A 23398-nucleotide genomic window follows, 5' to 3' on the forward strand; every position below is an offset into this window, starting at 1 on the left:
AGGCTGCAATGAGTTCTGATTATGTCACTGCACTCCAGCCCGGGCGACAGAGCAAGACCCTGTCTCAAAAAAACTGAAAGAATTTTTTTTTTTTGAGACAGAGTCTCGCTCTGTCGCCCGGGCTGGAGTGCAGTGGCACGATCTCGGCTCACTGCAAGCTCCGCCTCCTGGGTTCACGCCATTCTCCTACCTCAGCCTCCCCAGTAGCTGGGACTACAGGCGCCTGCTACCACGCCCGGCTAATTTTTTGTATTTTTAGTAGAGATGGGGTTTCACCGTATTAGCCAGGATGGTCTTGATCTCCTGACCTCGTGATCCGCCTGCCTCAGTTTCCCAAAGTGCTGGGATTACAGGCGTGAGCCACCATGCCAGGCCCAAGAATTTTTAAAAGATCAGAGTAGGCCGCGTGTGGTGGCTCATGCCTGTATCCCAACATTTTGGGAGGCCCAGGTGGGAGAATTGCTTGAGCCCAGGAGTAGTTCTGGACAACAGAGCAAGACCCTGTCTCTATTAAAAATATTAAAAGATCACATTAAGGGTTGATTCTGCTTATGGCTAGGGTGGTAACGGCATTTCCATACAGGATTAGAGGTCTGTAAATTAGTGCAACCTTTTCAGCAGCACAAGTCAAAATTTAAAATACACACACCCTCTGACCTAGGGAATCACAGAAGTCTTGCCCAAACAGATTTTCCTCTAGTTCTAAGTAAAAGAGACAAGAATGGCCGGGCATGGTGGCTCACACCTGTAATCCCAGTACTTTGGGAGGCCGAGGCGGGCGGATCACGAGGTCAGGAGATCGAGGCCATCCTGGCTAGCACAGTGAAACTCCGTCTCTACTAAAAATACAAAAAAATTAGCCTGGCGTGGTGGCGGGCGCCTGTAGTCCCAGCTACTCGGGAAGCTGAGGCAGGAGAATGGTGTGAACCCGGGAGGCAGAGGTTGCAGTGAGCCGAGATCGCACCACTGCACTCCAGCCTGGGCGAAAGAGCGGGACTCTGTCTCAAAAAAAAAAAAAAAAAAAGAGAGAGAGACAAGAATATTCTCATCTTTGTGCTAAATGAAACCACAGGAACACAATTGGCTATATCCAGAATGCGGGACCTTCTGTAGGACAGGGGCTTCAGTCTCGCCAACAAATCCCTGACATAAAAATGGGCAGCGAAGCCGGGTGCAGTGGCTCATGCCCGTAATCCCAGCACTTTGGGAGGCTGAGGCAGGCAGATTGCCTGAGGTCAAGAGTTTGAGACCAGCCTGGCCAACATGGTGAAACCCTGTCTCTACTAAAAATACAAAAAAAATTAACTGGGTGTGGTGGCGTGCGCCTGTAATCCCAGCTACTCGGGAGGCTGAGGCAGGGGAATTGCTTAAACCAGGAAGGTGGAGGTTTCAGTGAGCCAAGACCGTGCCATTGCACTCCAGCCTGGGCAACAGAGAGAGACTCCACCTCGAAAAAAAAAAAAAAAAAGGCAGGAAAGAGACCATTGATTATAAAGAAACTTAAGGCCAGGCACACTGGCTCACGTTTATAATCTCAGCACTTTGGGAGGCCAAGGCAGGCTGATCACCTGAGGGCAGGAGTTCAAGACCACCCTGACCAACATGGTGAAACCTAGTCTCTACTAAAAATAGAAAAATTAGCTGGGAGTGGTGGCACACACCTGTAGTCCCAGCCACTCGGGAGGCTGAGGCAGGAGAATCGCTTGAACCCGGGAGGTGGAGGTTGCAGTGAGCTAAGATCACGCCACTGCACTCCAGGCTGGGCAACACAGCAAGACTCTGTCTCCAAAAAAAACAAAAAAGAGAGAGAGAGAGCGAACCAGAGAAAGAGAGAGCCAAGAATATCTCCACGGGATCATAGACAAATTGGGGGGAGGTGGTCAGGAATTCTGTGCACCTGTGCTTGGCAGCACCCGCTCGAAGCAATCAGATTAACACCTGGAGTAGACCCAAAACATTCCCCACATGCACCCAGACCCACTGTCACAGGCATCAGGGGCTTAGCATAAGCTGTGACCAGCACGGAAAAAACGATAAGCCGCTCTGGCACAGTGGTGACTCCTAGGAAGCCAGGCTTAAAGATGATGTCACAGCCATCCCCGGCCATCTGGAAGGTTGCCTGCCCAAAGCTGCGCCTTCTCGGGAGAAATCACAGGGAGAATGCCAAGCTACCAGTTCCTGGCTGACCACGGGGCAAAAGGGGAAATTCTCTGAACGGCAATAGCAGCCTCCAAGCCACACACACATCTAATGGGAAAGGGCAAAAATCTAACTGGTCAAGGGGCTTAAGCACAACTTTTTTTTAAGAGAGAGAGACAAGGTCTCACTCTGTCACTCAGGCTGCTGGAGTGCAGTGGCATGATCATGGCTCACTACAGCCTCGAACTCCTGGGCCCAAGCAATCCTCCCACTTCCGTCTCCTGAGTAGCTGGGACTACAGGCATGCACCACCATGACTGGCTAATTTGTTTGATTTTTTGTAGAGATGGGGTCTCGCTATGTTGCCCAGGCCGGTCTTGAATTCCTGGGCTCAAGTGATCCTCCTGCCTCAGCCTCCCAAAGTGCTGGGATTACAGGCATGAGCCACCGTGTCTGGCCAAGCACAATCTTTAACCATTAAGTGGCTTATGCTGACCCAGGGGCGACCCCTAGGTAACCAAGTTAAAAGGTAAAAACAGGAAGAAAAAATCTGAGCAGGGACATCTGAGTCTGCATAGTGTGAGATGAGGATCGTGATGGTGAAACTTGTTCAGCCCAGTCACAAAGTAATACATCACCCAGCAAACAACAGTAACCACAACCCCTGACTGGAGTTGGGGAAATCAAGTGTCAGAGTTGCTAAAATACATCATGTAAAACGTCCAGCTTTTGGCCGGTCGTGGCATCTCACGCCTATAATCCCAGCACTTTGGGAGGCCGAGGCGGGCAGATCACGAGGTCAGGAGATTGAGACCATCCTGGCTAACACGGTGAAACTCCATCTCTACTAGAAATACAAAAAATCAGCCGGGTGTGGTGGCAGGCACCTGTGGTCCCAGCTACTCGGGAGGCTGAGGCAGGAGAATGGCATGAACCCAGGAGGCAGAGCTTGCAGTGAGCCAAGATCGCGCCACTACACTCCAGCCTGGGCAACAGAGCAAGACTCTGTCTCAAATAATGATAATAATAATAATAATTTTTTTTTTAAATCCAGCTTTCAAGAAAAAATTATGAGACATGCAAAGAAATAGGATTGGCTGGGCACAGTGGCTCATGCCTGTAATCCTAGCACTTTGGGAGGCCGAGGTGGGTGGATCACTTGAGGTCAGGAGTTCAAGAACAGCCTGCGCAACATGACGAAACCCCATCTCTATTAAAAACACAAAGAAATTAGCTGGGAATGGTGGCGTGAGCCTATAGTCCCAGCTACTCAGGAAGCTGAGGCATGAGAACGGCTTGAACCCCAGAGGCGGAGGTTGCAGTGAGCTGAGATTGCACCACTGCACTCCAGCCTGGGGACAGAGAGAGACTCCATCTCAAATAAATAAACAAATAAACTGCAAGACTTGTATATTTAAAACCACAAAACACTGTTGAAAGAAATAACAGACCTAAATAAATGGGAATACATCCCATATTCATGGATCAGAAGACTTAATGTTGCAGGTTTTGTTTTTGTTTTTAGAGATGAAGGTCTTACTATGTTGCCCAGGATGGACTTGAGTATCTGAGCTCAAATCATCCTTCTATTTCACCCTCCAAAGTACCTGGCACTACGGGCATGTGCCACCATGCCCAGGACTTAATATTAAGGTACCAGTTCTCTCAAAAATTATTTACAGGGTCAACACAATTCCTATCAAAATTCTGACTGTAGTTTTGCAAAAACTGACAAGCAGGTCCTAAAATTCCTATGAAAATTAAGAAACCTGTAATAGCTAAAACAATCTGGAAGATAGACATACCAAGTTAGAGGTCTCACACTTCCCAGTTTTAAAACTTACTGCAAAGCTACAGTAATCAAGACAGTGTAGTACTGGCATAAGGATAGACGTTAGATCAACAGAATAGAATCAAGAGTCCAGAAGTAAGCCCTTATGTTTTTGACAAGTGTTTCAATTTGAGGTGAAAGAATTGCCTTTGCAAACAAATGGTGCTGGGAAAACTGGATCGTGACCACTTTTTCTGATAGTAACTCAGCTGTTAATTTTATTGAAGGTCCCTTGTATGTGATGAGTTACCCTTTTCTTGCTACTTTCATGATTCTCTTTGACTTTCAACAGTTTGACTATCATGTGCCTAGTTGTTAATCATTTTTTAGTTTATCGTACTTGGAGTTCATCAAACTTTTTGAACATTTAGATTAATATTTTTTAAATCAAATTCAGGAAGTTTTCACCCTCTATTTCTTCTAATATTCTTTTTCCCCCTCTTCTCAATCCTATCCTTCTGGGATTCCCATTATGCATATACAGATATTCCTCAACTTAGAATAGAATTATGTCTTGATAAACCCATTTTAAGTTGAAAATATCATAAGTCAAAATGCATTCAATACATCTAGCCTGGCAAACATCATAGTTTATGGCCGAGTGAAGTGGATCACGCCTGTAATCCCAGCACTTGGAAAGGCTAAGACAGGAGGATCACTTGAGCCCAGGACTTTGAGATCAGCCTGGGCAACATAGGAAGACTCTGTCTCTACAAAAGAAAAAAAAATTAAATTAAACAATATGGCACTTCTGGAAATCAGATTCCTCTCTCCCCACTCCCTGGGGTTTGCTGCTATTGTTGCTTGTTGCTGCTGGTGTTTGTTTAGTGACTTTTCTGGACTTTGTAAAATCTGTGTTCTTTGTTCTGTGCAACCACTGAAGACTTTGCTTAGTTATCTCAGTGGTCAGCTAATAACTGGACAGAGATATTCCTAGATGTCTACTTGCTTTGGCAGCACATACACTAAAATTAAAATGATACAGAGAAGATTATCTGACCCTCGTGCAAGGATTACACACAAATTCGTGAATTGTTCCATATTTTTTAAAAAATGATTTAAAAAATTAAAAAGAGATATTTTTAAATGCTTTAGACCATTAAGTTTCCCAGCATTTGCTGACGAACTCTGTGTGTATTGAGGCATGTTTTCAATACTCCAGCAAGCAATTTACAACTCTGCCTTAACCTTCATTTCCTCTTGTGTAGACACTCAAGGTCAGCCAGAGGTGAGAGTTTAGGACCTTCTCAGGTCTTCCTGGGTGTACGCACAGCCCTGTACATACAAGTAGCCCACTAGATTCTCGGAAACACAGCAGGGGTTTTTTAAAGTATATTATTGGCATCTCTTTTCCCAGTTATTCCTTTAAAAAATTTTTGGTCAATCCGGGCGCAGTGGCTCACACCTGTAATCCCAGCACTTTGGGAGGCTGAAGCGGGAGATCACGAGGTCAGGAGATCAAGACCATCCTGGCTAACACGGTGAAAACCCGTCTCTACTAAAAATACAAAAAATTAGCCGGGCGTGGTGGTGGGCACCTGTAGTCCCAGCTACTTGGGAGGCTGAGGCAGGAGAATGGTGTGAACCCAGGAGGCAGAGCTTGCAGTGAGCCGAGATCACGCCACTGCACTCCAGCCCGGGCGACAGAGCGAGAGTCTGTCTCAAAATAAATAAATATAAAAATAAAAATTTTGGGTCAGTTTCTTATTAGCCCCAAGGGGTTATGTTGTGGGAAATAGAGGATTAGGGAGAAAAACAGAATCTACATATCCTACTAAATATAAACATTGGCAAACAGAGTCATAATTAATGGTTCAGAGAAGGAGAGACAGTAAAGGAATTTTTTTCTTTTCAACTTTGCTCAAGAGGGGGATGTCTGGAGCCCATTCCTTTGGCTTCGACTTTTCAGACAGTGTTATCTTGTAACTGTCCTTGAAGTGAGCTGGCTAAGCAGAGGAAAACTTGTTCTTGTTTTCTTTTTAATCCTTGCCTTGCCTCAGTTACACCACATCAGGTAGTTGAAATGTTAAACAATTGCCACTGATTGTTTTGGACAAATGCCTTGGGCATAGGGCTATTTGCACAGATACTGGCAAACTCTTGGATCAAATAAAGACAAGCTTTGAGAATAGCATTTTTCAGCAAACTGCCAGACAAGTCAAATAGTGACAGTTTTCTGGGGATGGGGCTTTTAGGGAGCTCCAAGCCCAGCCTGCCTCTTCCAGTGGCTGGCAAGATGCTTGTTTTCACAGCTACCATGGTTAAAAGCCGGTATATTTTCATGGATCTGGGAGAGAGGGATGCTTTTAGAGCAAATTAAAATGGCACAAAATCAGCGTTTATACTGAGATTCAGCTCCTCTTCGAATTGTTGCAAGCCTTTAGATAATTTCCAGGTCTGAAGAAGTTGATTTTGACCATTTTTGTCAGCATTCTCTTTGCTTATATGGAGGAGTGAGTTTTTGGAGATTCTTGCTCCACTATTCTGGAAGCATTTCCTTTTATCCATTTAATATTTTGTTTTCCATTGCCATTCTTTAAATTTTTATTTAATTTTATTGTAAATTGACCATGCGTGTAGTTATGGTGTCCAACGTGATGTTATGGCTTATGAATACAATGTGGAATAATTAAATCAAGCTAATCAATACATCCATTACCTCAAATATTTATATTTTTTGGTGGTGAGAACATTTAAAATTTATTTTCTTAACAATTTTTTTGTTTGTTTGTTTTAGAGACAGGGTCTCACTCTGTCACCTAGGCTGGAGTGCAGTGGCATGATCACAGCTCACTGTAGCCTCAACCTCCCAGGCTCAAGAAATTTTCCCACCTCAGCCTCTCAAGTAGCTGGGACTAGAGCTGTGCGCCACCATGGCTGGCTAATTTTTAAAATTGTTTTGTCGAGATAGAGCCCTAATATATTGCCAAGGCTGGTCTCTAACTCCAGAGCTCAAGTGATCCTCCCACCTCAGCCTTCCAAAGTGATGGGATTACAGGCGTGAGCCACCACGCCTGACCTCTTAACAGTTTTCAAATGTACTATACAGTATTGTTAATTATATTCACCAGGCTGTGCAATGGTTCTCAAAAAAGTATTCCTCCTGTCTAACTGAGATTTTGTACCTTTTGGCCATCATTACCACATTTCCTCCAACCCTCATTCTATCTTTTTTTTTTTTTTTTTTTTTTGAGATAGAGTCTCGCCCTGTCGCCGAGGCTAGAGTGCAGTGGCGCAATCTCAACTCACTGCAAGCTCTGCCTCCTGGGTTCACGCCATTCTCCTGCCTCAGCCTCCCCAGTAGCTGGGACTACAGGCACCCGTTACCACGCCCAGCTAATTTTTTTGTATTTTCAGTAAAGGCAGGGTTTCACCATGTTAGCCAGGATGGTCTCGATCTCCTGACCTCGAGATCCACCCACCTCGGCCTCCCAGAGTGCTGGGATTACAGGCGTAAGCCACCGCGCCTGACCTTTTTTTTTTTTTTTTTTTTGAGATGTAGTTTCGCTCTGTTGCCCAGGCTGGAATGCAATGGCACGATCTCGGCTCACTGCAACCTCTGCCTCCCGGGTTCAAGCGATTCTCCTGCCTCAGCCTCCCGAGTAGCTGGGATTACAGGTGAAAGCCACCACGCCCAGCTATTTTTTTGTATTTTTAGTAGAGACTGGGTTTTGCCATGTTGGCCAGGCTGGTTTCAAACACTTGACCTCAAGTGATCCACCCGCCTCAGCTTCCTAAAGTGCTGGGATTACAGGCATGAGCCACCGTGCCTGGCTCCCCACTCTATCTTAATAGCATTCTTAGGAAGTGAGATATTCAAGCCCTTCTGTTTTTGTTTTTGTTTGAGATGGGGTCTCGCTCTGTCACCCAGGCTAGAGTGTGCAGTGGTGTGATCTCAGCTCACTACAACCTCCGCCTCCCAGGTTCAAGTGATTCTCCTGCCTCAGCCTCCTGAGTAGCTGGGATTACAGCCATTAGCCGCCATGCCCGGCTAATTTTTGTATTTTTAGTAGAAACGGGGTTTCACCATGTTGGTCTTGAACTCCTGACATCAGGTGATCCACCTGCCTTGTCCTCCCAAACTTCTGGAATTACAGGCGTGAACCACCATGCCCAGCTGTAGCCCTTCTTTTTAAAGAAACTGATGCTCAGCGAGATTAGGTGACTGATGTAAAGTCATATACCCCCAGAGAACCGAGCCAGGGTTTGAACCCCAATACACCTGTCTGATATGAGTTTTCTGCATCTCCAGCCCCTCCTCCACTCATGTACCCTTTCACTCCAGTCCTTAGTTCCCTCCTCCACACCAGCTGTTTATCCCACAAGTTTATTTAGGCGCTGATCTGTGGGAGGATTGCTCAGCTCCGAAGCTTGCACATAAGGAGACTCCATGCACCTGCAGATGAGGGTTCTGCTCTCAGGTTGAAAGCAGAAAGTCTCTTCTCTCTGAACTGGGCATCGGGCCAGTCACCTGGAGGAATCCCAAAGTGATGATAGGAGCCCCTGAGCATCCTTCCTGCTCTCCATGCCATCAGGAATGTCAGCTGATGCTGTCTCCAGGTGAGCTGAGACATGCAGGTGCATTCCTGCGTCACACGCAGGTCACGTGTCTGGCAGAAACCCAGCCTGCTCTCCAACAACACCCTTCTGGCAGTTCCCAATACCACGCAGATGATAGAGCAATTAAACAAAAGCTGGACGAGTGAGCAGCGGCTCTCAGCCCCAGCCCATCCTGGCCACCAGAAAAGGAGGACCAGGGTTTAGTTCTTGAGGTAAAACCAGCCCAATTGTCCCCATGGAACTGATGTTTATGGTTTCTTTGAATAAACATAGAAATTGATCCTCCCAGTCTTTTTTTTTCTTTTTCTTTCTTTTTTTTTTTTTTTTTTTTTTGAGACAGAGTCTCACTCTGTCACCCAAGCTGGAGTGCAGTGGTGTAGTCCCAGCTCACTGCAATCTGCCTCCCGGGTTCAAGCGATTCTCCCACCTCAGCCTCCTGAGTAGATGGGATGACAGGCGCCCTCCACCACGCCCGGCTAAGTTTTGCATTTTTAGTAGAGATGGGGTTTCACCATGTTGTCCAGGCTGGTATCGAACTCCTGACCTCCAGTGATCCACCTGCCTCGGCCTCCCAAAGTGCTGGGATTACAGGCGTGAGCCACCGCGCCCAGCCATTCATATCTGTTTTGACTGAGAACTTCACACTAAGGTGAAGGAATTTTGACAATGGGCTCATGCCTTTGGGATTCACCATGTGCCCTATTACCCAGACGGATGGTAGAGTGGCCTACAGAAGGCTACTGAAGCAAGCCTATAGAAGGCTCAGTTGTGACTCCAGCTAAGAGACCACATCCTGTAAGACTGGGCTGTTGTTCAATAATATGCAGTACACGCCTGCAAACCAAGAGTGGAGGTGGTAGTGTTTCCTTGCATATAACATCTAATAACTCACTTAAGGAACTTTTGTTTTCATCTACCCAACTCAGGGCTCACTGGAGTTTGAGGTCTTAATACACAAGGAATTTGCTATATATATATATATATATATATATATATATTTTTTTTTTTTTTTTTGAGATGCAGTTTCGCTCTTGTTGCCCAGGCCAGAGTGCAATGGCGTGATCTTTGCTCACCACAACATCTGCCTCCTGGGTTCAAGCGATTCTCCTGCCTCAGCCTCCCGAGTAGCTGGAATTAGAGGCAGGTGACACCACGCCCGGCTAATTTTGTACTTTTAGTAGAGATGGGGTTTCTTCATGTTGGTCAGGCTGGTCTCGAACTCCCCACCTCAGGTGATCCACCCGCCTCAGCCTCCCAAAGTGCTGGGATTACAGGCGTGAGCCACCTCACCCAGCCCATGGAATTCCCTATTTTATCCCAAGGAACAGAGTTGTGGTTCTGGTCCATTGGAAACTGAGTCTACTTCGTGGTCATTTTGGGATCTTCATTCATTCACTGAACCAATAGAGAGAGAAGGAGTTTCTATTCCAGCTGGGATCATAGATTGTTATGAGCAAGGGAAAGTTGGGTTGTTGCTCAGAATGAGATCGAGGAGAGCTATGTCTAGAACCCCGAGGATTCACTCAGGCACCTCTTTATGTATCTTCATTCACTAATAACCATGGCGGGTGAGACATGACTATACAGTGGTAAGTGAAGAAAGGCAGACTTTTTTTTTTTTTTTTGAGACGGAGTCTTGCTCTGTAGCCCAGGCTAGAGTGCGGTGGTGCAATCTCGGCTCACCACAACCTCCGCCTCCTGGGTTCAAGTGATTCTCCTGCCTCAGCCTCCCAAGTAGCTGGGACCACAGGCGCATGCCACCACACCTGGCTAATTTTTTGTATTTTTAGTAGAGATGGGGTTTCACCATGTTAGGCAGGATGGTTTCGATTTCCTGACCTTGTGATCCGCCCTCCTCGGCCTCCCAAAGTGCTGTGATTGGCAGACTTATTAAAGAAAGTATGAAAGTACATTACCAAGCCAGGTGCGGTGGATCACGCCTGTAATCTCAGCACTTTATTATGAATGCAGTAGCTATGAACATTCTTATTTATGTCTTTTGGTGAAAATATGCACTAATTCTACTGTATATGCACCTAGAAATGCATATACAGTGCATTTGGCCAAGTCATAAGGTATATATATGTTTAATTTTAGTAAATAGGCTATGCATAGTGGCCTGAGGTCAGGAATTCGAGAGCAGCCTGACCAACAAGGTGAAACCCCATGTCTACTAAAAATACCAAAATTAGCCGGGCGTGGTGGTGGGTGCCTGTAATCCCAGCTACTCGCGTGGCTGAGACAGGAGAATCGCTGGAACCTAAGAGGTGGAGGCTGAGGTTGCAGTGAGCCGAGATCGTGCCACTGCACTCCAGCCTGGTGACAAGAGCAAAACTCCATTAAAAAAAAAAAAAACCTTTAGTAGGTAGTGCCCAAGCTTTCCAAAGCGGTTGAAACAATTTAGACTTTCATCTTGCAGTGAGCCGAGATCGCGCCACTGCACTCCAGCCTGGGCAACAGAGCGAGACTCCATCCACAGTGTATGAGAGTTCCAATTGCTCTCTGTGGTCATCCACACTTGGGATTGTCAGTTGCTTTAATTTTAGCCAATTTGGTGGATGCTTAGTAATACCTCATTTGCCCTTAATTTGCATTTTCTTTTTTTTTTTTTTTTTTTTTTGGTTTTTTTGAGATGGAGTCTTGCTCTGTCACTCAGGCTGGAGTGCAGTGGCGTGATCCCAGCTCACTGCATCCTCTGCCTCCCAGGTTAAAGCGATTCTCCTGCCTCAGCCTCCCGAGTAGCTATGACTATAGGCGCCTGCCACCAGGCCTGGCTCATTTTTGTATTTTTAGTAGAGACAGGGTTTCACCATGTTGGCCAGGCTGGTCTCAAACTCCTGACCTCAGGTGATCCTCCCGCCTTGGCCTCCCAAAGTGCTGGGATTACAGGCGTGAGCCACCACGCCCAGCCTTAATTTGCATTTTCTTAATTAGTATTAATGATGACCACCTTTTCAGGTGCTCATTAACCATTCTGATATCCTCTTTTGTGAAGTGCTTGTGTTCAAGTATTTTGCCTAGTTAAAAAAAAAAAGCTGTCTATATTTTTCTTATTGATGCGCAGAAGTTCTGGGTATAATTCCTTTGTCAAAAATATATATATTGCAGGCTGGGCACGGTGGCTCACGCCTGTAATCCCAGCACTTTGGGAGGCCAAAGCGGGCGGATCACGAGATCAGGGGATCGAGACCATCCTGGCCAACACGGTGAAACCTCATCTCTGCTAAAACACAAAAAATTAGCCTGGTGTGGCGGCACATACCTGTAGTCCCAGCTACTTGGGAGGCTCAGGCAGGGGAATCGCTTGAACCCTGGAGGCAGAGGTTGCAGCGAGCCGAGATCGCACCACTGCACTCCAGCCTGGCTACAGAGCAAGACTCTTTCTCAAAAAACAAACAAACAAACAATATATATATATATAATAAATATATGTATCCCTAAAGCTTGCCTTTTCTTCCTCTCTTAATGGTCTCTTGAAAATAGCCCATTCTTCTCAATGTTGATGAAGGCCAATCTCTCATTTTGTGGTTACTACCTTTTTTTTTTTTTTTTTGAGACAGAGTCTCACTCCGTCACCCAGGCTGGAGTGTAGTGGCACGATCTCAGCTCACTGCAACCTCCACCTCCCGGGTTCACGCCATTCTCCCGCCTCAGCCTCTTGAGTAGCTGGGACCACAGGCGCCAGCCACCATGCCCGGCTAATTTTTTGTCTTTTTAGTAGAGACGGGGTTTCGCCGTGTCAGCCAGGATGGTCTCGATCTCCTGACCTCATGATCTGCCTGTCTTGGCCTCCCAACGTGCTGGGATTACAGGCTCGAGCCACCACGCCCGGCCTGTGGTTACTACTTTTTAAAGAACTTGTTTTGTTTTGAGACAGGATCTTGCCCTGTCACCCAGGCTAGAGTGTAGTGGTGTGGTCATAGCTCACTGCAGGCTTGAACTCCCAGGCTCAAGCCATCCTCCTGCCTTAGCCTCTGAAGGAGCTGGGACTACAGGCACACACCACCACGCCTGGCTAATTTTTGTATTTTTGTAGAGACCAGGTTTCCCCATGTTGCCTAGTCTGTTTTCAAACTCCTGGACTCAAGCAATCCACTTGCCTCAGCCTCCCAAAGTGTTGGGATTACAGGCATGAGCCAACACACCCACTTTAAAGTACCTGTTTAGACTACTTTGTTTATCCCAAAATCATGAAGGCATTCTCTTGTTTCCTTCTGGAAATTCTGTTGTTTTTACCTCTCACATCTAGGACTATAATCCATCTCAAATTAATTTTTGAATGTGGTGTGAGGTAGGGGTATTTATTCCTTTTATTGAAAAGACTATCCTTTCCTCAATGATTTCCAATGCGTTCTTGATCCTACAATTAGAATTAACTTCTGTAAGCACTCATTAGATCATTCCACTTTCCTGCCTGTCTTTAACGACAGACCATTGCTCTTATGGACAATAATCAGATAATGATCAGTTCCTTGCTTAACAATACGCAGCTTGATCTGGCCACCTCCGGTCTCTCCTGCCAAATCTGGCCTTGTGTCTGCCTTTCCACTCTGAATATAGAGTTCTTTGGACAGGTCACACCCTCATCCTCAAGTCCTTCCCATATAGAGTGTTTTCATCCCCTTAGACTAGTTACTCAAACTTCAGGTCTCATCTCTTCCAGGAGCCTTCTCAATAGCACAGTCCTTGTCCCTTAAATCTAGGTTGTGTGACTTCTATATATGCATTCATGGTCGGGCACGGTGGCTCATGCCTGTAATCCCAGCACTTTGGGAGGCCCAGGCAGGTGGATCACCTGTGATCGGAAGTTCAAGACCAGCCTGACCAACATGGAGAAACCCCATCTCTACTAAAAATACAAAAATCAGCCGGGCGTGGTGGTGCACACCTGTAATCCCAGCTACTCGGGAGGCTGAGGCAGGAGAATCACTTGAACCCAGAAGGTGGAGGTTGCTGTGAGCCGAGATCACGCCATCACACTCTAGCCTGGGCAAGAAGAGTGAAACTCCATCTCAAAAAAAAAAAAATATATATATATATATTTGTTCATTGTACCCCCGAGTTTCTAATTATATTTATTTATTTTATTTTTTGAGACAGAGTCTCACTGTGTCACCCAGGCTGGAGTGCAGTGGCATGATCTCGGCTCACTGCAGCCTTCACCTCCTGGGTTCAAGCAATTCTCCCACCTCAGTCTCCTGAGTAGCTGGGATTACAGGGCCGTGCCACCACACCTGGCTAATTTTTTACATTTTACATAGAGACAGGGTTTCACCATGTTGGGCAGGCTAGTCTCAAACTCATGACCTCAGGTGATCCACCTGCCTCAGCCTCCCAAAGTGCTGGGGTTACAGGCGTGAGTCACCATGCCCAGCCTATTTTATTTTATTTTTTTTTGATGGAGTCTCGCTCTGTCGTCCGTCCAGGCTGGAGTGCAGAGGTGCAATCTCAGCTCACTGCAACCTCAACCTGTTGGGCTCAAGCAGTTCTCCCACCTCAGCCTCCCTAGTAGCTGAGATTACAGGTGCCCGCCACCATACCCAGCTAATTTTTGTATTTTTAGTAGAGACGGGGTTTCACCATGTTGGACAGGCTGGTCTGGAACTCCCGACCTCAGGTGATCCACCTGCCTCAGCCTCCCAAAGTGCTGGGATTACAGGTAAGAGCCACCGCACCCAGCCTTCTAATTATATTTAAATATCTCCCCATTATAACTTCTCTGAGGGAGAGGAGGAGACCTATTTAGTTCCCATGAGAGGTGCGTCCTAAATACCGTTGAATGAATGAATAAATTTAAGGGAAGATTCTGTCCCAGGAACCCAGACAGTATGGACCTTGGAGAAACAGGATGTTTCCAGTCTCAGATCTAGCGCTTGGCAAATAATTATTTCTGAGCCTCGATTTTCAAATCTGTAAAATAAAGATATACTATTCTCTACATAGGATTGTAATGGGCATCAAATAAGATAATGTGGCCAGGCACAGTGGCTCACATCTGTAATCCCACTACTTTGGGAGGCCGAGGTGGGAGCATCACTTGAGGTCCGGAGTTGGAGACCAGTCTAGGCAACATAGTAAGAGCCCCCCCCCCCGCCCCCACCCCATCTCTACAAAAAATTTAAGTTAGCAGGGTTTGGTGGCATGCGCTTGTGGTCCCAGCTACTTGGGAGGCTAAGGTAGGAGGACCGCTTGAGCCTGTGAGTTTGAGGCTGCAGTGAGCTGTGATTGAGCCTCTGCACTCCAGCCTAGGCAACAGAGCGAGACCTTGTCTTTAAAAATAATAAAATGATAAGGTAATGTGCAGAAGCATTCAGCACAGTGATTGGCATATGGAGGGCCCATTGAGGTTTTTTTTGTTTTTTGTTTTTTTTTTAGACAGAGGCTCGCTCTATGGCCCAGGCTGGATAGAGTGCAGCGGCATGATCTCGGCTCACTGCAATCTCCGCCTCCTGGGTTCAAGCGATTATCTTGCCTCAGCCTCCCGAGTAGCTGGGATTACAGGCCTACACCACCAAGCCCGGCTAATTTTTCTTGTATTTTTAGTAGAGACGGGGTTTCACCATGTTGGCCAGGCTGGTCTCGGACTTCTGATCTTAGGTGATCCGCCCGCCTTGGCCTCCCAAAATGCCGGGATTACAGGCCACCGTGCCCGGCCATTGAGTGTTATTAAGAGGAGGGTACGCAGAAAATAGACTCCCGCCAGCTCTGCCCCATGCGCATGAGCGGCCGCGGCTCGCCCTCAGCCAGGCCCAGCGCGCCCAGACGCGTCCCCACGCGTGCGTGATCCACCGGAACCCAAACCCAGGCAGGAGGTGAGGGGGCGGGGCCTCCGCAGTGCGACTGCGCCGCGCGAGGCCTGCGTCGCGGGGGCGGGGCCGCGCAGGCGCACCGGGTGCCCCGGCTCTGGAGCATAAACAAGAGCGGGGACGGCATGAGGCGGCGGTTGATCCCAGGGTGGCGAGTGGCGGCGACCGAGGCGGCGAGCGGGGCCCGGCGCCGACCCTGAGTGCAGCCTGACCCGCCCTCGCGCGTGCGCCCTCCCCGGCCGGGCCCACTCGCCGCGCGCCCAGCCATGAACCTGGCGAGCCAGAGCGGGGAGGCCGGCGCCGGCCAGCTGCTCTTCGCCAACTTCAACCAGGACAACACGTAAGGCCGGGGTCGGGGGTCGGAGTCGGGGTGAGGCCAGGGTCGGACCCGGGCTAGGGGGAGGGCCTCGCTGCCAAGCTCGGCGGAGTCGCAGGCTCGGCCTCCCCGCGGGCCAAGGCGGACAGAGGCGTCCCCAGGGGCGGGCCCGGGGCGCGCAGGGAGGGGCGCCCTCCAGGGAGACCCTCGGGTGCTGGCCTGGAGCTGCGGCCCCGGAGCGGGAGAGATGGTGGAGAGGGGGCTGCTTTCACCCTCTTGCGGGAAGGCCCCCTGGCTTCAGACTTAACTACTTCTCGCAAAGTTGGGGCCGAACTTTGGGGCTTGACTTGTCTCGGCCGCCTGTGGAGCGCTGAGAGTGGGTCGCTTCCTCTCCTCTCGTCTCCTCTTCCCGCTTCTTGCTCAGCGTCTCCCACTCACTGTCCTTTGAATCAGGCCCTTCTCCTTGTCTCTTCATCGTCTTAAGGCCCCTTCTCTCTCTCTTGATTTTCTTTTCTTCGTTTCTCACTGTTTTTGTTTGTTTGTTTGTTTTTGTTTTTTGGGGTTTGTTTTGTTTTGAGACGGAGTCTTGCTCTGTTGCCCAGGCTGGAGTGCAGTGGTGCTATCTCAGCTCACTGCAGCCTCCGCCTCCTGGGTTCAAGCGATTCTCCTGCCTCAACCTCCCGAGTAGCTAAGACTACAGGCACGCGCCACTGTGCCCAGCTAACTTTATTGTATTTGTAGTAGAGACAGGGTTTCACCTCGTTGGTCAGGCTGGTCTCGAATTCCTGACCTCAAGTGATCCGCCCACCTCAGCCTCCCAAAGTGCTGGGATTACAGGTGTGAGCCACCGTGCGCGGCCCTCACTGTTCTTTTTGGGACATCAACTTTGATGTCTTCTCCAGCAAGTAACAAACTTAGCAATAACCTTGGCGTCTGACCTAGCTAGGGAGAAACTGAGCCAGGAGAGGCGTTACAGACCAGTGCCCCAGGAGTCTCAGAGCTCCAGCGGGTGGGTCATCCTCGGGGCAAGAGAAGGCCTTAATGCCAGCCCATGCATTGGGAACGCTGTTTGTCCACACTGATACGGGTTGGATGCTGCCTGGGAGGAGGACTTGTGGGGATGGTTAATAGATGAGCGAGCTTTCTGGAGAGAGAAGGGTGAGTTATGGGGTTGGCAGGGAGGACAGCCATCTTGGAAGTGAGTCAGAGGAAGTGAGGAAAGAGAAGGAGTGGGGCATTTGGCATCTTACTAAGTCATTGGTTGAGTTGTTACTGGCTGAGTGGAATTAACAAAGCAGAAGATGAGATTCTGTAGGAAATTAAAAGTGAATTGTAGAATGGCCAACACTCAGTGGGTGGTGTACAGCAGGCTCTCAGTAGCACCTCCCCAAAGCTGTGAAGACAGTGGTACAGTGGGACTGTATTGAGAGTCGGAAGGGGCAAATCACCTCATCCAACTACAGATGAGGAAATCCTTCCGAAAAGCTCCAGGCTGGCCTGGGTCTTCGAATTGGTTAATAGCGGAGTGGGGAGCAGGAGTAGAATCTAGCCTCCTGAGTTCTCTTCCAGTGTTCTTTCTGCTCTGCCATGCTGGGTGTTTTGTTTTTTTTTTTTTCTGTTTACAGAGTAGAATTCTGAAGACAGTGAATTTAGAAATAATAGCATAACAACGTGTAAAGATGAAAACTCCCAAGTACTGTAGTGTTGTGTGGCCAAAAGCCAGAACAACAAACAATTCGGACAACCTGTTGCAGTTGAAGTGGGATAGACTATGTTAATCCAGATAGGGAAAAGGACACATCCCAAACCAATTCTAATTTGGTTTTTAAGCCCAATAGCAGTAGGGGGGTTTATGCCTTGTATAAATTAGAGAGTTTCCAAAACATTGTCACTAATTATTTCTATCAGAATGAAATCAAATAGAGAAAAGCGTTCTCTTTTGCTGTTACTTCAGCTGAACTGCCATGTTCCCTGTGTCACAGAAGAGTGTCACTCTGGCCTGAAATAGGACCTTTTCATACTTGGACATTTTCACACTTACCCACTTCTCCATGCTCCCCGAAGTTATTACAGTTCAAGAGATTTCTGTTACTTTGAGATTTCATAACTTTGACTTGCCAGAGAGACCTTGATGTAGGGTAAACCTAAATTGGAATGAATAGTAAGCTAGGATTATACTAGAAGTTGACTGGGCTAAAATAACTGTAATTTGTTTTAAATCTACACTTGAAAGAAATAGAGAAGTTCCCGGAGAGAGCTTTTATGGCTTATACCTTTTCCTCCCTTCTTAATCTCCAGAATTTATTGAGGAGCACAATTTTTAGCAAGAGAAAGAATGTCCGTCTAGAACTCACATTTACTGTATTCAGTGAGAAAATTGGGAAGCCAGTTCACTTACTAGAATATATATATGTTACAGGGTCATTTCCCTTTTTTTTTTGTCTTTTAAATTCTTTTTGTATTTGTTACATACCAAACTATAACTGTCCTGCCTTTCTTCTTGTACTGGTAATATGATTTCCAATGTTGTACTTTTTCATGATTCTTATCCTAAAAGTGTGCATAAGTTTTATTTGTTTTTTACCATTTGTTTTTTGTTTTGTTTTGTTTTTTTACCTAGAGAAGTGAAAAGGGCATCAAGAGCAGCTGGTCTTGGCCGTCGCGCTGTTGTCTGGTTAGTTCCAACCCTGGTTTCTGAAAGTATCACCTTGGAAGGCTTATGTTAGAGGACTTTTTTGGCTTTTTGAAATTGAAGTGAACCAGTTAATAAGTGGCAGAGGATCACTTGAATCTGAAATGGAAATATCAAGGACTACATTTTTCCAGTGGACACCACAGCTTGTGGGAAGTTAGTGATGTAGCAATATCTGTTTTAAATGCCATGTCTAAAAGGGATGGAATGAAGAAAGGGACTTGACTTTCCAAGTCTTGTGTTTGTAGAATTGATGTTATGAAGTGTCTGGAGACAATAGGAGAAACCTGTTGTTTTCTTCCACCATGTCTCTTCTAGGTTATGCTTATTGTGCTGGGAAGGTACTGCTCTCCTGTCTTTGTTCATCTGTAAATCAAGGATTTTGGTTTTTGTTTTTGAGATGGAGTCTCACTGTTGCACAGTTTGAAGTGCAGTGGCACAATTATAATGATCATAGCTTACTGCAACTTTGAGTTCCTGGGCTCAAGCGGTCCTTCTGCCTCAGCCTCCCAAGAAACCGGGACTACAGGCATGAGCCCCACACCTGGCGAATTTTTTTTTTAGTTTTTGTACGCACAGGGTCTTGCTATGTTGACCAGGCTGGTCTTGAACTCCTGGCCTCATGAGATCTTCCTGCCTCAGCCTCCAGAGTATTGGGATTACAGGCGTGAGCCATTGTGCCCGGCCTGAAGATGGTTTCTAAGATCTTTCACCCTTAAAGTTTTAAGTCATTCTGCCTGCTATGCAAAGGATATGTTTGAGGAGGGCAGGGGGTGACTTAGAAGGATATTGTCCAACAGCAGTGACCAGTGGGAAAGAGACTGACTCGCCATCAGGACTTGTGTGACCCATAGGACGTGCATCATGCAGCCAAGGGAGAACTTACGTGACGACCAGTTTCTGGCTTGGGTTCTCGGTGAATGTGATAACATTGTGGTGAAAAAGCCGAGAAGGAGAGAAGTCTGCTTGGGGATACTGATGAGTTGGAAAGGCCGCGGGGATATGGAGGTGGAGGATGTGAGGTGCAGCGGGGATGGGGGTGGGCTGTCCGTAGCCCTGAAAGAGAGGGCACCAAGGCCTCCCAGGTCTGGGCTGGCAGCCACAGTTGAGGTTGCTTTTGGTTTACCTAAGCTCGCAATCAACTATGGCTTGTCCGCAAAGATGATGAAGAAGGAGTGTCTTTACGGACTGACGATTAGGGACGGAGGAGAAAAGGAAGATAAGCAAAAAATCTGACTCACATCTTCATTTTTGAGTGGCAGTCACTGTCTCTTTGATGTTGAATGTTGGATCAAACATAAGCATTTATTTTGGTTCCATCCCCACACCCTAATAAAATGTTAATCAGTAAAATGTCAAAAAGATACATTTTCTAATTTTAAACATTTCTTAATTTTTTATTTTTGTAGAGATGGGGTTTCACTTTGTTGCCCCGACTGGTCTTAAACTCCTGGCTTCAAGTGATCCTCCCGCCTGGGTAGCTGAGATTGCAGACACAAGCCACCACCCTTCGCCTCAAAAAGATATTTTAAAAGGCTTAAACTCATAGGATAGAAAGAATGAGAAAGGAGATATTAGCCAATTTGGAAGCTAGCGAGTGGTAAAGGAAGCGGGATCTCAAATTGCTAGTGAAGAAAGCAGAGAACCAACCTAGTTTAAACTGCAGAATCCCCGCCAGGCTCAGGAATGGGCAGTCCAGGGCTCCAGAGGCGGGCTTGTGGGGCCGTGAAATGAGGAGGATGTGTTCAAGTGCGTTTAAAAAGCAGTGACTCTGTCCTTCCCTAGCGAAGGATGGGCCTACTCTCTGGGGAGGGTAGAGCAGGGTCTCTGGGTTTGAGCACCAGGCACAGTTGAAGGTGGGGATACTGGCAAAATGGGGGATTGAGCCAATACATATTTTTTTGGTTGTGATTTGCTAGTTTTCCGCTTTGTCAATGAAAGAGCCCACTAATGGGGACAGGCACAGTGGCTCACGCCTGTAATCCCGGCACTATGCGAGGCCAAAGTGAGAGGATCCCTTGAGTTCAGGAGTTCAAGACCAGATTGGGCAACACGGGGAGACCTCGACTCTACACAAAACACAAAAATTAGCCAGGTGTGGTGGCACGCACCTGTGGTCCCAGCTACTAGGGAGGCTGAGATGGGAGGATCCCTTGAGCCCAGGAGGTTGGGGCTGCAGTAAGGCGAGATCACACCACTGCGCTCCAGCCTGAGTGGCAGAGTGAGACCCTGTCTCAAAAAAATAAAAAAAAATAAGTAAATCCCACTCTGTTGACTTAAAAATAAATAAACATTTTTTGGCAATAAAGCTATATATTAGGGAAAATCTCCTGCTTACCTGTTGCTCTGCCTCTCCCATTAGTATGTCTGCCATTTTATGGTCAGGTCAATTTTGAAATTGTTTAAAGCAAAATCTCCAAAGGGGTGTTGAACTTGATTGTTGATGTTGAGACGAAAATATCAGTCGTATTTATATTTAATACCATTCTTTAAAAATACTCATCTAGGCCGGGCGCGGTGGTCACGCCTGTAATCCCAGCACTTTGGGAAGCCAAGGCAGGTAGATCACGAGGTCAGAAGTTCAAGATCAGCCTGGCCAAGATGGTGAAACCCCGTCTCTACTAAAAACACAAAAATTAGCCAGGTGCGATGGTGGTCACCTGTAATCCCAGCTGCTCGGGAGGCTGAGGCAGGAGAATCGCTTGAACCGGGAGGCAGAGGTTGCAGTGAGTTGAGATCACACCACTGCACTCTAGCCTGGGCAACAGAGCAAGACTCCATCTCAAAAAAAAAAAAAAAACTTTTGCCGGGCGTGGTGGCTTACACCTGTAATCCCAGCACTTTGGGAGGCTGAGGCAGGTGGATCACCTGAGGTCAAGAGTTTGAGACCAGCCTGACCAACATGGTGAAACCCCATATCTACTAAATACAAAAAATTAGCTGGGCATGGTGGTGCATGCCTCTAATCCCAGCTACCTGGAAGGCTGAGGCAGGAGAATCGCTGGAACCCGGGAGGTGGAGGTTCCAGTGAGCCAAGATTGTGCCATTGCACTCCAGCCTGGGTGACAGAGCGAAACTCCGTCTCAAAAAAAAAAAAAAAAAAAAAAAACTTACCTTTACTGATAAAGTGTACTCATGCTATAGTATATATACATCTCAAAAAATATTTGGAATATTTTTGTTTCCCTTTCTTAACGGATTGGAATGCACGGTTTTGTAAACTGTGGGGTTAAACTTCTAGCTGAGATATTTAATATCCTAAATCAGCTTCCAAATATCTGAACTTGATTGGCAAAGTCCAGTTTTAACAAATTCTCTGTGTAGGGAGCACAGCAGAGAACTGGGATGTCTAACCCAAGGATCAGGGACTAAGGCTCGTTAATTTTGCCCATGGGAGAACCCCCCTCTAAGCTCATTTTATACATAGTGCTAATAAGCTTGGTGATTTGGTTTCCAAGTCACCAAGAAATTAGGAAGGACAGGGGCTGTTAATGATGGCAGGATGGTCACTAGGAAAAGTGACAGCTGTTGGTAAAACGAGATAGAAAAATATTTTTATAAACTCAGTGCTACAGGCCGGGCATGGTGGCTCACACCTGTAATCCCAGCACTTTGGGAGGCCGAGGCAGGTGGATCACCTGAGGTCAGGAGTTCAAGACCAGCCTGGCCAACATGGTAAAACCCCATCTCTACTAGAAATACAAAAATTAGCCGGGCGTGGTGGCAGGTGCCTGTAATCCCAGCTACTTAGGAGGCTGAGGCAGGAGAATTGACTGATCCCAGGAGGCAGAGGTTTCAGTGAGCCGAGATCACGCTGCTGCACTCCAGCCTGGGTGACAGAGCGAGACTCCATCTCAAAAAAAAAAAAAAAAAACATAAAATAAATAAACTCAGCACTATAGGCACTACAGTCTGGCTGTTCGATATGGGGTACACCAAACCCTAAACTCAAAAGAACTTGTCATCCGTTGTTTTAAGGACACAGGAAGGTATACAGTTTAAGAACAATTTGTTTTTTTAATCAGAAAATGAGAGTGGGGGAGTCATGCTTAAAATAGCAACCCTTAGTTATCTGGAAAATATTTTCCTGAACATCAGTTTCCCAAAAGTTCTGGGTTGCTGAGGTTTCGTTTTAATTTTAGCCTAGGGATATTACTCTATTCTTCTTGGTTCTTTTATTAATTTTCAAAATATTTACAGGTAATAATACCTAATTATTTCATTGATATAACAATTGATATAATTAATTCAGTATAGTAAAGAAGCAAAAAATTTTTGCAAAGAAAAATTATATGAGCTGGTAGAGTTTTGTTTCTGTTCTTTTTATACTTCTAAGATGAATCATTGTGATTTTACAGATTAATACTGATTATAACAACTCTCTTCCTGGAATACATTTCTTCCACATACATGTGAAAGAGTAGTTGGAAATCTCAAGTTTTTAATAAATGACATGATTATTAAAATAGCCCTGATCCTATCTTGGGGTACAAATACTCAGTGTGAAACGTGCCCCTTCCCTGTTTCAGCCTTCTGTTTTACCTCCTCATTTTTCATGTTCTCCCAGATGTTAAAAGTGATCCTCGTATCTGATTCCTCCGTACCCCATTGCTTCCTGCTTGTTCGCTCATCTTTCTTTTGCTGAAAGCTGGACTTGCTTCTTGTTTTGCTTTCTTTGGTCAACTGGGTTCTGGAGAGGCACTCTTCTGTTGAGGAAACCCCTTCTGTGGTGTCCCCGAGGCCCCTGCTGGGAGGGGCTGCTGAGCTGTGGGCTCCTTGAGCCTCCTTGCAGAAGCCGGTGATGAGTATGGAATCATAAGCACAAGGCCAGCAAACCAATCCTCTGCTTTTTCCTTGTGAGCCAACGATGGGGCCTTTGATGCCAGACTCTGAGGTAGCTTTTGAGTCCGTTTCGTTTCCAGCCCCCTGCTCAGCCATGGCACAGTGTAGGGGATGGAGCCACAGGTCGTAAAGGCCTGCAGAAGCACAGAGATGCCTGCGTCCACCTCAATTGTAAATACCTTTGTTTAAAATTTAGAAAATTCGCTTACTTA

The 23398-nt window shown here is 46.7% G+C and overlaps 1 protein-coding gene and 1 non-coding gene across 7 annotated transcripts in view; both read left to right on the top strand.

Moving 5' to 3' along the window:
- The first annotated feature begins 4915 nt into the window (after positions 1 to 4915).
- Positions 4916 to 5017, top strand: LOC129041768 (U6 spliceosomal RNA). Its single transcript, XR_008503921.1, has one exon. It is a non-coding gene; the product is annotated as a U6 spliceosomal RNA (small nuclear RNA).
- Positions 5018 to 15369: 10352 nt separating this feature from the next.
- Positions 15370 to 23398, top strand: part of WIPI2 (WD repeat domain, phosphoinositide interacting 2) — a 41398-nt gene continuing 33369 nt past the window's right edge. Inside the window, exons 1-2 of one of the 6 annotated variants that reach the window (XM_054496062.2) lie at positions 15384 to 15676; positions 18273 to 18326. In XM_054496062.2, coding sequence (XP_054352037.1) covers positions 15603 to 15676; positions 18273 to 18326 — 128 coding nt within the window. In that variant the 5' untranslated portion in view covers positions 15384 to 15602. Of the gene's footprint in view, positions 15677 to 18272; positions 18327 to 18480; positions 18501 to 23398 lie in introns of those variants that run through there. The other 5 variants (XM_054496063.1, XM_054496064.1, XM_054496065.2 and 2 more) reach the window with 5 other exon arrangements.

This window comes from Pongo pygmaeus, chromosome 6, assembly GCF_028885625.2.
Source record: "Pongo pygmaeus isolate AG05252 chromosome 6, NHGRI_mPonPyg2-v2.0_pri, whole genome shotgun sequence".
Lineage (NCBI taxonomy): Eukaryota > Metazoa > Chordata > Mammalia > Primates > Hominidae > Pongo > Pongo pygmaeus.